The 15,129-nt window shown below is 34.3% G+C and overlaps 1 protein-coding gene across 1 annotated transcript in view; it reads left to right on the top strand.

Moving 5' to 3' along the window:
- The first annotated feature begins 2,857 nt into the window (after positions 1 to 2,857).
- The window catches only part of LOC150078659 (retinitis pigmentosa 9 protein homolog), a 36,911-nt gene continuing 24,639 nt past the window's right edge, over positions 2,858 to 15,129 (top strand). Inside the window, exons 1-3 of the mRNA XM_090382780.1 lie at positions 2,858 to 3,164; positions 10,809 to 10,969; positions 12,625 to 12,716. Coding sequence (XP_090238906.1) covers positions 2,983 to 3,164; positions 10,809 to 10,969; positions 12,625 to 12,716 — 435 coding nt within the window. The 5' untranslated portion in view covers positions 2,858 to 2,982. The remainder of the gene's footprint in view (positions 3,165 to 10,808; positions 10,970 to 12,624; positions 12,717 to 15,129) is intronic.

Here is a 15,129-nt window from a genome sequence, read left to right as displayed (position 1 = left end):
AAAGAATTTTATATAATGGCAATATTTTCTAGAAGATCAATGCCTGGACATTTATTAACATTTAATTCTGAGATAATTACATCAGGGAGAAAAGTTCAACATTAAAAGCCCCACCACCAAATGAGCTGTTATCCTGATGAATATTACATTGATCTAAACTATTCAATTCTGATTTATCTGCAGGAAATAAATCTTTAGTAATAGATTCAATACTAGTAATACTAAATACTATTCACTTTACTAATAGATTCACCTCATGACTAATTAACGTATCACAAGTCACTCGGTAAACAAGACCGCAAGGTTCCATGTTACCAACATGGAACATGTTACCAACAGTAGTCTCCAGATTTTTCCAAGACATTAATTTTTGGTTCAGTATCACCTTTGATAACATTTCTGTTTCTCCATATGCTAACGTCCAAACATGGACATCTTCAGTTTGCCAGTCTCTATGCCTTTGAAAGTAACGTTTGGTAATAAGAACCACTTAAATCCTAAGACCACCGAGTAACAATCTTTGGTCTACTTATTTTCCTACGTGTAGAATATGTCAAAGCCCTATAAATAGATGAATGAATGTAGTAAACATTGTAGTGTAGTGAATGTAGTGAACATTGTAGTGTAGTAAATGTAGTGAACATTGTAGTGTAGTGAATGTAGTGAACATTGTTGTGTAGTGAACTTCTTCATTAATATATTAAGACCAGTGATAGAAGACTGATTAAAGTCGTGGTCTAAAGATGACTTAAATTTTTCACATTTGATAAATTTTATCGAAAATCGCGGAAGACCAGAAAGGAATTGACAATCAGGAAAATAAGGAATATTATTATAAACTGAAAATATAATTGTCCTGTGATCACTGTTTGTGTAATCCAGTTTAACCTCCCTGTTCCTTATATGCCTGAGCATATTTGTTGAAGCAACCGTAGTATCAATATTTGATATGACGATTATCTGTGCAGAGAAGAAAGTTAATGTCTTGTCTGACCAATTTAATGGAATATTATTAATATGGTCACAAAGGAACTGGATGCAAAGAATAATTTTGATATCGTATATTTTGATCTTAGAATGGCTTTTGATACTGTTGCACATGGAAGACTGCTGCACAAATTGGAGCAGTGTGGCATTGGAGGCAATTTGCTGCTATGGATAAAGGGATGGTTGAGTGGGAGAAGACAGAGAATGGTAATCAATAGACACTGCTCATCGTGGACTAATGTTATTAGTGGAGTCCCTCAGGGTTTAGTGTTTGGTCCAACTTGTTTGCTGTATTTATTAAGGATACTGATGATGGTATATCAGGCTTAATGTCTAAGTTTGCAGACGATACGAAGGTCGGTAGGGACACTAATGACAGTACGCTACTGTAATAGGATCTAGAAAAGTTGAGCAGATCGGCTGAGAAGTGGCGACTGAAGTTTAACATTGACAAATGTAAAGTGCTGCATATGGGAAGCGGTAACCCCAGAGTAACGTATCAACTGTGTGGTACTACACTGACTGTGGTAGAGAACGAAACTGACCTGAGGGTAATTGTGCAGTCAGATCTGAAGTTTACTGAGCAGTGCAGACGGTCTGCAAGGGTAGCTCATGGTGTCTTGTCAATGATATACAGGAATTTTTCTAGCAGGGATAAGGAGGTGATTATCCCCTTGTATAAGGCAATAGTCGGGCCACGCCTTTACTGTATATAGGTCTGGAGGCCTCATTTTAAGAAGGATGTAGAGCTGTTAGAAAGGGCCCATAATTTTTATTTGCCCTTTTACAACGTGGCTGAATTTGTCGGTCTCAGGTGACATAGTAAATAGTAAAACTTGGATTTAACGGACTATATGGGGGTAAGGCGTGGCCTTTAAATCCGATTTTCCATTAAAGTGGAATGAAATACATATAGTAATCGAAGTTGCGTATAAAGAAGTGCTGTACGAAATTAAAAAAAAAAAAAAAACATTAACTGTTTTTACACTGTATTTTACTTCACTTATTGTATGGAGTAGGATAGAGCTTTAAATTTGGATGTTTTGTCTAGTGGCAGTGGAAGCTGACTAAAGCTTATTAAAGTCTGAAAACCCGTCATGCAACCTTGCTTGAGTTTTAGATGACTGCCTTACTGATGCTTGACACGTTCTGCAGACCTATGGAAAGTGAGTGCGAGGAAAATCCAACCCCTTCTGCTGTAACGTGAAAATATTTTAACTCCTGTCAAAAATGCCATACGACTTAAGACAGTTACGTCACAGTCCCGTACATACGAAAGTTCTGGTTCGGTGGATGCTGTCCGTTTTTGTTTATTTTTTTATTTTATTAAATCAGGGTACGTCAAAGCGAAGGCTTTCTATAACTGTCAGAAATGACGCCGATTCACATTGTTGTTTACGAGGAAAATGGAAATTTGCGGTAAAATTTGAAATCCTCCAACAATCAACCGCCCCCTCTGGCTGAGAGCATACAAGTTTTAGACCTTCACATAATAAAAATTTGGAGGTGCTTCATAATCTTTCAGGTGTCGACACTGTCGATTATGGAGTTCAGTGCCGTTGTGCTGTGATAGTTTTAGTGCAACATATATGTTCTGTTTAGTAATTAATCATGTTCTTAAATTAAATATATAAGGCGAGATATTTATTATCAGTTGCATTATGATATTTTTTCTCCATGAGATCAACTTTGAGAGGCGTTGGTTATATTTTGAAGCTTCTAATGTAACTAGAAATACTGTATGCCAGTTTTCAGAAACAGCTGATCATAAAAAAAAAGACATTTGGCAAAAAAGCCGAATAAGTATCTGAAAGAAATAAATGTCTGAGTTTGACCATTGAAGCTTTTGCGACACCAATATTAAAATGATGTTTTCTGTAGATCCATAATTTTTCTTATTACCATTTATTAGTACATCTTTAGAAATTTATATGAAATGCCTTCGCAGAGTCTTCATAGATTGTATCGGGAGAAAATCATTCATTGCTTCTGTGCATGTTTAAGTTCTGGCATCATTACCCTTTAAAGGGGAAATATTTATATATAACCCGATTTAGAATGGCAAGTCCAAGTAAACGTCCTCATAACTCTAGTAGTGGGCCTTCATGCTCTCATTCAAAGAAGAAGCGAAAAAAGCACGATGAAACCGTCAAAGTGTTGAAGCACTATGATACGTTGTAAGTTGCGATTTTATTTTCAGCTACACATGGATATTATAAAATAAGAGTATACAGGAGCGCATTTAGAAATTTGCTGGCCCTAGATAAAATATCCATGTACTGGCTGATTTTTGAAAATATATCAAATATGTTCAACAGTAATTTTAAGCTATTTCTTTAAAAAAAAAAAAAAAATGGTATATTGAATGTAGCATGCAGTATAGTCCAAAGCATCCCCTTTCAAAAGGTAATTCTAGCAAATGCAACAGAACTCGGTTGGAAATTGTTAGGGGAGCCCCTAGATAATTGTCTAATTTGGTTAGGCGTAAATTTGGCTCACAAGTGTTCTTAGAAGTGCCATTTTTAGTGACTCCTTATAATTTAGAAAACATATTTATAAACTGTTTGGAAACATTATTAGTATTGTGATTAAAGCTTGTTAATTACAGTTTGATATTGAGGGAAAATAATATAGCAATTATATGATAAGATGCACTGCAAATTGAAAACTCTTTAAGTGAACATAATTTTACCACAGGAGGAGAAATTATGTAGTGGAGGTGGTCTCTGGTAACAGTTCCCTGAAAAAATATATATGTTTGATGTGGGCTGACATGCAGTATATGAAGTAGGGCTTGTCATTTCTCAGTTTTTTTATCACTTCTGGTTTCAGTTAAACCAGGATCAAAATTAAAATTATTTACATCACTGAAATAATAAAATAAAGATTAACAACAAAAAGAAAAAGAAATAGCAGATAAAAATTAGCATTTATTAAGTGACTATAACTACACTGAACAGACAGAATTCATGGGATGCCTGGTTCCTGAATGCAGTGCTGTCATCCCTCTCGCTAGTGGACAAACCCACCCCTTGGCAGGTATATAGGTTCACTGCATTCATGTAGATGGTAATTCGATGTCAGTATGGACAAACATCGCGAGTTAACTGACTTTGAAAGAGGGATGATAGTCGGTGCCCGAAGCATGAGTCGCTATTGTGGAGGTGGTACAGGACTGTTCAATAGTATCAAGAGTGTATCGGGAATATGCCATTTCTGGAATAACATCTCATTGTGGACAGCGCTGTGGGCGGATAAAAGGTGGTGGATGAACGTGGCTGTCAACATCTCTCTTGCATTGTTTCAGCCAACCCGAGAGCGACATTGGCACAACTCACTGCAACTTCAGTGAGGGAGGTGCCAGAAACATCTCCACCAAGACCATCAGGCGATCATTAGCTGCAATAGGTTATGGGAGCCGCTGACCCACCAGAGTCCCATTGCTAACACTACGACACAGGACTCTACACCTCAACTGGGCGAAAGAACATCGGCACTGGACTTTGGATGATTGGAGATGGGTCTTCTGGTCTGATGAGTCCCGTTTACAGTTATTTTGAGCGGATGGGAGGGTGCATATCTGGTGGAAATTGCATGAAGCTATGCACCTGTCATGTCAACAAGGAACTGTTCAGGCAGGTGGACGGTCGGTAATGGTCTGGGGCTTGTTCAATTGGCACACGTTGAGATCTCTGGTACGTCTAGACGCATCTCTGAATGGTCCAGGTTGTGTCCATCCTTGCAGCCCATCTGCATCCCTTCATGGTCATCATTCACACACAGGGCAATTGACTCCCAGCAGGACAATGCACATCCCCACAGAGCCGTGGTGACTAGAACATGGTTTGAAGAGCATTCTGCAGATTTTACTAATTTTACTAATTGCAGATTTTAAAATCTTTGGGATGCTGTGGAAAGGTCCATTCAAGCTTTGGATCCTCCACCCAGAAATATGCCGGAATTGTGGACAGTGGTGTAGCAAGCATGGATGGAAATACTTGTGGAACACTTTCATGAACTAATGGACTCAATGCCTCACCAGGCAAAAGGTGGGCCTACTCATTACTAGGTAAGTATCCCATGATTTCTGTCCACTCAGTGTAAAATATACAGTGGCAAGTGGAGTTTACAACCTCTTTATAACTATTTTTATGGTTTAAAGAGGTTTACAACCTCTTTATAACTCTTTCAAATCAATACCAGCACTTTATTTTCAATGGGCTGTATATATTTCATGGCAGAATATGGATTCTGTTGTACAATATATGTACAATTGGCAATATACAATAACCTAAAACTACAGCTAAATCCTGTTAAAATTTTGATTATTCAGAAACCTATAAGGAAAAAAAAATGAAATAAGAAATTTTCACATACATAAGTCCATTGAAAAAAAATTATGAAAATTACTAATTTTTAATTCCTATTCATTGACTTATAATAAAACCTTTTAGAAGGCATAAGCAGGGCTTGATATAGAAAATTTTACAAACCATAATGATCATCAGGATATTACATGCTGAAGGCAGTTAATGCCTATAATATGACATTACTTATGTGTATGATGAAGCAAAACAGCATTCCATTCCAAGCTCTGGGCATAGGATACCCACGCTATAATTACTCATTGATGTATCCATCTTGCATGGTATTCAGCCTGCAGGAATGGTATCACAGTGATGGGACATTTCAGTATACTGAGAAATATGTTGATATGTAGTGAACTCACTTAAGATGCTATAGAAGAGACTAAATAATATGGATTTCTTAAGTAGTAAAACACTTGAGGGTGGGAACATCTAACCCCAACATGGGTAGGTGGGAGAGGTTAAAAAAAGCATCGTTATTCATAAAGTAAGGGCCTATGAATATAAATGGTAATTTATATTCAATTACCATTGAATATAAATGGTTATTTATAGGCCTTCATACAAATGGTATTTATATTCATAGGCCTAGTGTGTAGATTTAAGAAATCCTAATAGAAACCAATATTTCTATTTTTTAAAAAATAAGCTTTTTTCTATAAATATTATTGATCTCATATATAAGGAATCTGTATGTGAGATCACTCATATACAGAAAAAGGTTTTACTTTTTCTTCTAATGGAACATGTCTCATTCATTTATCAGATTTAGGAAACCCTGGTGCACAAATTACCCTAAAAATATGGTTGTAGGGCCCAGAATTCATCTGAGCTATTCCCGTGGCCTTTGAAGCCTTGAGAATTGTGCCACTACACCTCTGTAAATTTAGCTTCACATTCACAACTAGTTTTCTTGGCATTACATTACTTCAGATTAATTAAATAAAATTTCTTTTAGAAAAAATAAAATAGTGCCTTGGCCTTGCACTACTTCAAACAGCATTTCCCTGTGTCACTAAGGGGGTACTGCTTGAAGTAATATAAGACCAAGGCACCTTGTGAGAGAGAGAGACCAGTATTCAAGTAAAAACTTCATTCAGTAAAGAAGTATTGATTATTTGAAGCAGTGTGAATGAAACTCATGGAGGTGGAGAGCATAATCTGTATTCACATAAACACTATCCTCTGCACCAAGAGGAATGCTGTTTATATGAAGTAATGCAATACCAAAGCAACTCATGAAGGTGGCAGGTGTTATACTAGTGATCCCTTTGGTAGAGTGAACTATTACATGTCATTTTTGATTGATCAATTAATGTACAAACAGTATTTGAGTACCAAGCACAGTGAATATACCTATAGTTTTCTTATGAATATATTAATGGTAGAAAAGGCTCCCCCCACCAACTTTCATTGAATTGGAGGTAGGTGATGGTTTAGAGATCATCAAACAAACAAACAATTTAGGCTATTTGTGCATTTACTGGTTGATTCAAAAAATTAATTTATCTGGCAGCGTTTCTTGTGTTATAGTTAGGGTGAATTGCCACTTACCCTTTGCAGATTACTGTTTTATTGACATCAGTTTCTCAGCTCTATATGAACCACACAAGAACACCTGTGTGCTTCATATCGAGATTAATTACATTTACAAAGTACTGAAAAGTGTTGAAAAAAGAATTAAATTTTAATATTAACTGAGATTAGTGATAGATTTACAAGGAAATGGAACATCCTATTTGGCAGGCACTAATATGAAGTTTTATCTTTGAAATAGTAAAAACCTTTCACTATTTGGCCTTTACAATTTATGAAAAATATAAGGGCTATTTTGCCCATTGTGACTGCCTTTTCTGCAGCCAACAGAACTTTCTGTTCATTTTTAAATGAACAGAACTTACTTCTAATTAGTAAATGCATTGGTCTAAAGTCTCTCAGCAGCAAACTCTTATCTGATGAAGGGCCAATAAGTATTGAAATAGGTTTTCATAGCCGTTTTTTATCTTTTAAATAAACGGTAGAAAAACATTTGGCAGTTCCATTTGTTTGAAATCACATCTGTACCAATCAATTTATGAGAAAGGTGAGTTTCATTCTGCTGTGAGACATAAGACCAGTTAAAGGGTGTTAAGTACTGATGGTTCCAAACTCTGGAGTAGGCAAGATAGCCCTAGTGTTTTTTGTTGATATCCTCTGCTTAGTCCTTGAAACTCCTCCACCAGTGCTTTGCTTCTTCCACAAGACATTTGTTTGCACTCAAAAATGCAAACAAAAAATGTCTTGGAGATACTTTTGAATTTGAAGAAACATTGAGTTATACAACTAGACTTCATGATGTTATTTCTGTTAAATGAAACAAACATTTTTATAACATAAAATTAAATGAAGGATGTGGTCAGCAGATTACAAGAGAGAAGGAGAGATGTAGCTAAGTTATTCAGGTGGCTGATAAGCAACTGCAGAAAACATGAGTTTAAAATGCTCTCCTGTACTGATAACACTGTGCTGTACATGAAATGTTTTGCATATCTACCAAGAGATAAATATCAGTTTTATTTAGATCAGGCAAATGTGGCAGCCATGTATGGCCAATCCAGCAATTATAGCAGTGGTTTTCAACCGGGATGCCACGGCACCTTAGGGTGCTGCAGTAACATTCCAGGGGTGCCACGTAATTTGGGTTTAAGTTACTTAAACTTATTATTTTTTTAAAAATTTATGTTTATTTCATTATAAAAAGGTGAACAGTATCGTTTTAATTTTGTGGTGATCTATAATTGATGTTTACTTAGTACCTCTATATAAAGAATAAAATTATTATATACTGTATATATATATAATTTGTATTATGAAATGTAATTTTTATAATTATATTATTGTAATAACTGTCATATAACATATATATATATTTAATATTATATATATATTAGGGACTTTCAGCCTCCCCTGCGCATGCTTTTCTACGTAAAATGTAGAGTTATACGGAGTAAGTCAAATCTTTTCTACATAAAATACACACCTGTCGATACACACTGATTGATATCTAATCAGAAAATTACTTATATTTACCCTATGCATTTGTAGTGCTTGGCATTCTCAAGTTCGAATAAATGTCACTATGCAGTTATTTACCTGCATTTACATGGGTCACTTAAGAAAAGGCCTTTTGCTTCGGGTTCCATAATGCATGAGGAATATTGTTACATCCAAAAGAGCAGAACTAAAATATTTAACTGAAATATTTACAAATTATACAAATATTTAAAATATTTATAAAATACTAAACTATTTACAAATACTGTATACGATATTAATTAATATACAAAACACATTATAATGGAATATCAAATGTTAGACTGGGAAGCATGTGCACGAGGTTGGTGAACGTAATGGAGGCAGTTGTCAATAATTAATTGCATTTGTAGTGATATAATTGCCTTGCCCTGTTCTCCCATTGGCTCAAATAAATATCACTAGGAGGAAAACTTTTTTAATGTATATATATATATATATATATATATATACAGAGAGAATCGGATCTAACAGGCAGAAAATTGAGTAGGGGTGTCGTTATTAAAAAGAGTTTGAAAACCACTGAATTATAGTAATGCTATTCAATCATGCTCTGACCATACTTGAAAATGGAAGCTACATTTTTTGTTCAAATTCTTATTACTCTTTACCAGAGTGATATGAAGTTTCTCTAATCGTTATTTATGTCAGTGCCTATTGAATCAGCCATTAATTCAAATTTATCAAATTTCTTTACTATGCCTCAGGTAACGTTAGGGGTGTCGTTATTAAAAAAGAGTTTGAAAACCACTGAATTATAGTAATGCTATTCAATCATGCTCTGACCATACTTGAAAATGGAAGCTACATTTTTTGTTCAAATTCTTATTACTCTTTACCAGAGTGATATGAAGTTTCTCTAATCGTTATTTATGTCAGTGCCTATTGAATCAGCCATTAATTCAAATTTATCAAATTTCTTTACTATGCCTCAGGTAACAGCAAATAAGGATGTGCTTTTTTCTACTCTTGATCATTCTAGTATAGCTTTTGTAGTAGTCTATAACGGCAATGCTACTCTTGTGCGTCTGAATTAAACTTTGTTTAAGTTGTTAGCCAAATTACAGTTTATTATAACCAGTTTTTAATCAGCATAATTAGATCCTATCACTTTTGAATAATTCTTCTCTGTAACTTTGCCAACTGATATCATTTCCCTTCCTCTTCTTCCTTTTTTGTTCATTCTCTGTTTTCATTATTTTTGATGGACTGCATTTCAGCTCTAATTTATTTCATATCTAACAGATTGTTCTCTAATGGTATCAACCCAGTGGGTGGTTGATTACTTGAATAAACTTCCACCTGTCGTTGTGGAACTTGACAGATTAAATAAATTCAAGACAGAACTAGACAAACATTTGGAGCAAATGGATGGGTGAAATGGGAAAGGTTTTTTTTTTTTTTTTTTTTTTTTTTGGCTGATGCTGTATAAGGTTGCTTTCTTGCATCATATGCCTCTACTAGTGCTAACTATCTGAACATTTCAGTTCTGCAGCCTCCCTTGAGGAGGGTGCCTAGATTGAGGTGTTTAAAGCTTTGAATGGATTTAGCAAGTTCATTGCTGATGGGATTCTTTCTCATGCTCAGACTATGCAAGTGGAAGTTTGCTTTTAGCCAGCGAGTGATTGATTGCTGGAACAAACTTGCATGTGTTTTTGTGGAAGTAGATAGCTTAAAAAAATTCAAAGAAGAACTAGACAAACTATTGGAGAGAATGGATAGGTGAAATGGGAAGTAACATTTTTATTTTATTTATTTTTTGATTGATGCTGTATATTGCTTTCTTGTGTCATTTGCCACCACTAATGCTAATTTCTACCATTTGTCTTACTGTCATCACTTACAACCCTATCTCTATCAAATGAATGTGTGTTTGTGTAGGGAGGGAGAGGTAAATTCTGAAGTAGATCCTCTGCAGGTTTGATCCAACCAAATTGAAGTGATATAGGATTATGTGTGGAACCCTTATTAAGATTGTAGAATTTCCTTCACTTCAAAACCTTACCTCCAGCTAATAGTAAATATAAATATTTATTTACTTTTATTTATATTTATAAAAGAGAGTAGGCAGAAAATATTCTGTAGTAAAAGAGGTTATTATACTAAAATAGTTTGGAGGCTGCCATTGTAAGCAGATTAGCATTGAATTTTTAAAAATTTTATTGCCTAATTTAATCAAATAATAAATACAATTTTTGATTAATTTTTTGTTACATATGTGAAATTTCTTAATTTAAAATGTCAATTATAGCTAAAATATTGAGATAAAAAAAAAAAAAAAGGTTGTTAAATTGTTTAATTATTAACTCAGCTTTTAGAAACTTGTTAATCAAATTTTGATATAAATATGTAGATTTAGTTAATTAGTTCATTTATATTTAGTTATGGTCAAGCTCCTCCTGGGCTAGTGCAAGAAGAAAGAGAAAGGCCTGAAGATTGCATTCCAAACCTTCCGGAGAATCAGAGTGCAAGAGAATTTCTTGCTAAAGCGCCAACTAAGGGACTCTGGATGCCTCTTGGAAAAGAAGTTAAAGTGATGAAATGTAAGCTTCAAGGTTTCAAAATAATTTATCTGAATATTGATTCCGATTATTGTAATAGAATCACACTATAGGGATTAAAAGCAAAAATCAAAGTTGTCTTTTAGCAAGAAGGGAATGAAATGTTGAAGGGTGGAAGGTGACTTCTCACTCTGTTGGAAACCAATATTGTGTACATGTTTAGGACACAAGAGAAGCAAAAGTAAAGATAATGAAGTAAATAATATTTACTTCATTAATATTTAGATGAATGGTAAATTATATTTACCATTCATGTAATAACATTTTATTACATGAATGGGTGAAGCTTACATGGATTAAATAAAAATATAGCTGACCCATTATCTGATGATTACATATTAACACCAGTTTATGACACAGTAAGCCATTTTGATATAAACAAATATACTATAACATAATGTGCTATACAATATTCTTCTTCAAATTGTGTTAAACCTGTATATGTGTTACAATATAGTTTGATGTTTTTAACTTTTATTATTATTATTATTAGCATTAGTAGAGGCATACAATGCAAGAAAGTGAGCTTATGCAGCATCAGCCAAAAAACCCCCTCCCAAAAAACCTCCTCCTAAATAAATTTAAGTCTGAGCTGGACAGGCATTTGGAACCTGTCCAGCTCAGACTTAAATTTATTTAGACTATTAGCTTCCACAACAAAAGATGGAAGCCTGTTCCATCAATCACCTACCCTCAGGCTAAAGGCAAATTTTCATTTGCCTTTAGCCAGCATGCATCTATTCTACAACTATCTTTCCTCAATTTGAAACTTTGCCCCCTCAGGTTCTTAGTCTGAACAAGAGGAAGAATCCCATCAGCATTCAGCTTGCTCAACCCATTCAAGGCCTTATACACCTCAATCAGATCACCTCACAGGTCTACTCTCCAGGTGCTGCAATTTGCAGAACTTAAGCCTTTCTTGGTAAGATCACCCCTTTGTTCCCCTCACCAATCTTGTTGCCCTTCTTTGTACTCGTTCTAGCAACTCTACATCCTTCCTAAAATGAGGCCTCCAGACCTGTACACAGTACTCTAGGTGTGGCCTGACCATTGCCTTGTATAACGGGATAATCACCTCCCTGTCCCTGCTAGCAAAATTCCTATATATCATTGACAAGACTCCATGAAGCCCTGGCAGCTGGTCTGCACTGCTCAGCGAACTTCATATTTGACTGTACAATTACCCCCAAGATCTTTTTCACTTTCCACTTCCTGAGTGTAGTACCACACAGTACGTTTCTCTTCAGTTATTGCTACCCATATGTAGTACTTTGCATTTGTCAATGTTAAACTTCAGTTGCCACTTCTCAGCCCATTTTTCCAACTTATCTAGATCCAGTTGGGGTAGCATACTGTCTTTACTGTCATTAACAACTCTGCCAAATTTTGTATCATCTGCAAACTTAAACATTAAACCTGATATACCTTCATCAATAAAATTATGTTGATAATATTTGCAGTTTTGGTTTAAGAATCTTGTTGCATTTGAATTCCATAGATAAATCTAATGTGTGATGTGAATTAGTGTGTTTTGGTAAATAATCTTTCATGTATAATTAATACAAATTATGAAAGCTGTTGTGAAATTATTAAGCAAGGAAGTGTGATTTTACCATATTTTGAAATGGGTTTTATAGGCTGGAGGTGTAAAGCATATGGACATCGAACTGGAGACCGAGAATGCCCCCTGTTTGTTTCTGGCAATGCAGCAATTGAGAAATTCAGATATGTAAGTATAAAATAAATTTTGCTCTGTTTTTATCTGGTTAATATTTCATTTCAGAAATATCTAACAAGAAGAAAAGTTAGATAATAAAAATCAATTAAAATTTTTGGAGATGGTTGTTATTTCTGTAGGTAGAGATACAAAAAAAAGTGGACTGGTGAAATCAGCCAGCTTTATTTAATTCATTAGAATGTTATGTTAATTTTTAATGGAATAAGCTTTGAAAAAAACATTACATTCTAATAGTAGTTGGGAAAAAAATATAAAAAGGTGTGATAAGGGACTAAAATGGAAACAGAAGAAAACTGAACTTCCTCTTTAAGATTTAAGAAACAAGGAGATGCATTTAATAAATTTATTTTGTCAAGGTTTAATGTTTTAGACTAAGGGTCCCCAAACTTTTAGAGAAGTGGGCCTCATATGAATTTTTGGAATATTTGGTGGGCCGGAGAAAATTACTAATTACTGAAAACTACATTCTCTGCATAACAAAGTTATGCAGAGAAACAAATTTTATACCTACCTATATCTACAGATTCAAAAATAAATCGATGGATATGTAATATAAAATATACCAGTTTGTTTATATCAAATTTTAATTATTACTTATTTTTTGTACTAATCACAAAAATACAGTTAGTAATACAACAAAATTAATTATTACTTATTTATTGTACTAATCACAAAAATACAGTTAGTAAACACAACAAAATTATAATTAATGCAATGAATGTGGTTGTAGAGTACAACTAAATTTTGTAATATCGGGTTTTAAAGTGCTAGTTCCAATTCTTAAAAAGTCATGTAAATGCAGGTCAGTTAGATGTGATCGTATTTTCAATTTTACATACAGCCACTCCCCGACTTATGTAATACTCGACTTATGGAAATTCAACTTTACATAAGTTTTTGCTGGCCGGTACAAACTTAAAAAAATCGTGGAAATGTATTTTGCATCCCATAGGAATAAATGGAGGTATCGTTAAAATATCGTAATGTGAACCCAATAACACATTGTTTTTTTTTTTTTTTTGGTAATTCGCTCCAAGACCTCAGAAGTTGAAATTTTTGCTATATAACTAAGCTATTTATCTCTCTTAAAGGTCATTTTTATAATGGAAATTGCACTACACTTTCATCGTTATCATATGTTCCATTATAAGAATGAATTTTGAATGCTTTTGTGATATTTTTATAAAACATTTCTAGCGGTCACTACTATAAAACAATAAAAATAATTTGCACTTTCCGGTTTATTGGGCTTTTCTGTTAGTGCATCTAATTATAAACGGGTAGTAAACTCGATCTTATTGCATTTGCAATAATCCCGATAACTGAAATTGTGTGGGTTTTTACATTATTATGGTGAAATGTGTTTCCCTTTCACTGAAATCTTCAATCATATAAAAACAAATTTTCAGAAACTTCTGTTCATTCCTATTTATGTATTACAATGATGAAGGGAAAGTGCAAATGCTGGCAGTGCTAGGAAATGAAATGAAACAAAATTGATTTAGAAATGAAGATGATTAATTAAGAAGTACGAAGCAGGACAAAGTTTGTCATCTATTGTACAGAATTAGATCTCACTGCTTCAACAGTGAATTATATTTTAAGGGACAGTGCGCATATAAAAGAACCTGTTAAAGGATCAACGTATTTCACACCGGGGCCAGTCTGCCCCAACAGTGATCACAAAATGGCATTCAAGTGCTATATTGAAGATGGAAAAGCTATTAATAATATGGATGGAAAATCGGATTCAGAATCTAATGGCCATTCAAGCAAGAAGTATTTATGAAGATAACGATAAGTACAGCAAACCCCAAGCCAAGTTCGTGGCAAGCAATGGATAGTTTAATAGGTTCAAGCATCACACTGGTTTCCAAAACATTAAACTTCACACCAGTGAAGTCACCAGTGCCGATTCTGCAGCCACAGAGAAATTTTGTGATGTGTTAGGAAAAAACCCCTTATAAATCTGCACAGCCCTCAACTTCCATAGTGGCGTGCTAATCAGCTGGAGAGTTAATTCTGGCAACGATGCTCGAAAGGTAAAACTTGCTGACGTTATGCCTGTCTCCTCTCTCTCTTTTTGTAATTTTATAATCTTGTAATTTTTGCAATTTTGTACACTTTTATAATTTTTCCTGCGCATGAGGTAAAAAATTGAATAAATCTATTTACATGCTCGTTGAACATTTCTTTTTTGCTTCTATCAAATTCATCGTGCATAGTTACAAGTGTGGAATTTCCCTAAATGCTTGTTTAGGGAAATTCTGACTTACGTAAAATTCGACTTACACAGGGTTCTGCGGAATGCAACCCTTACGTTAATCGGGGAGTGGCTGTATTTCATTTTTGAAAAGGTCTGTTCACATATACATGTTTTTTTGTTTTTTTTTAGGAGCATTAG

This window comes from Mastigoproctus giganteus, chromosome 10, assembly GCF_048544385.1.
Source record: "Mastigoproctus giganteus isolate SK-2022 chromosome 10, ASM4854438v1, whole genome shotgun sequence".
Lineage (NCBI taxonomy): Eukaryota > Metazoa > Arthropoda > Arachnida > Uropygi > Thelyphonidae > Mastigoproctus > Mastigoproctus giganteus.
The sequence above is the reverse complement of the archived record's forward strand: the minus strand, read 5'-3'. Positions and strand labels throughout refer to the sequence as shown.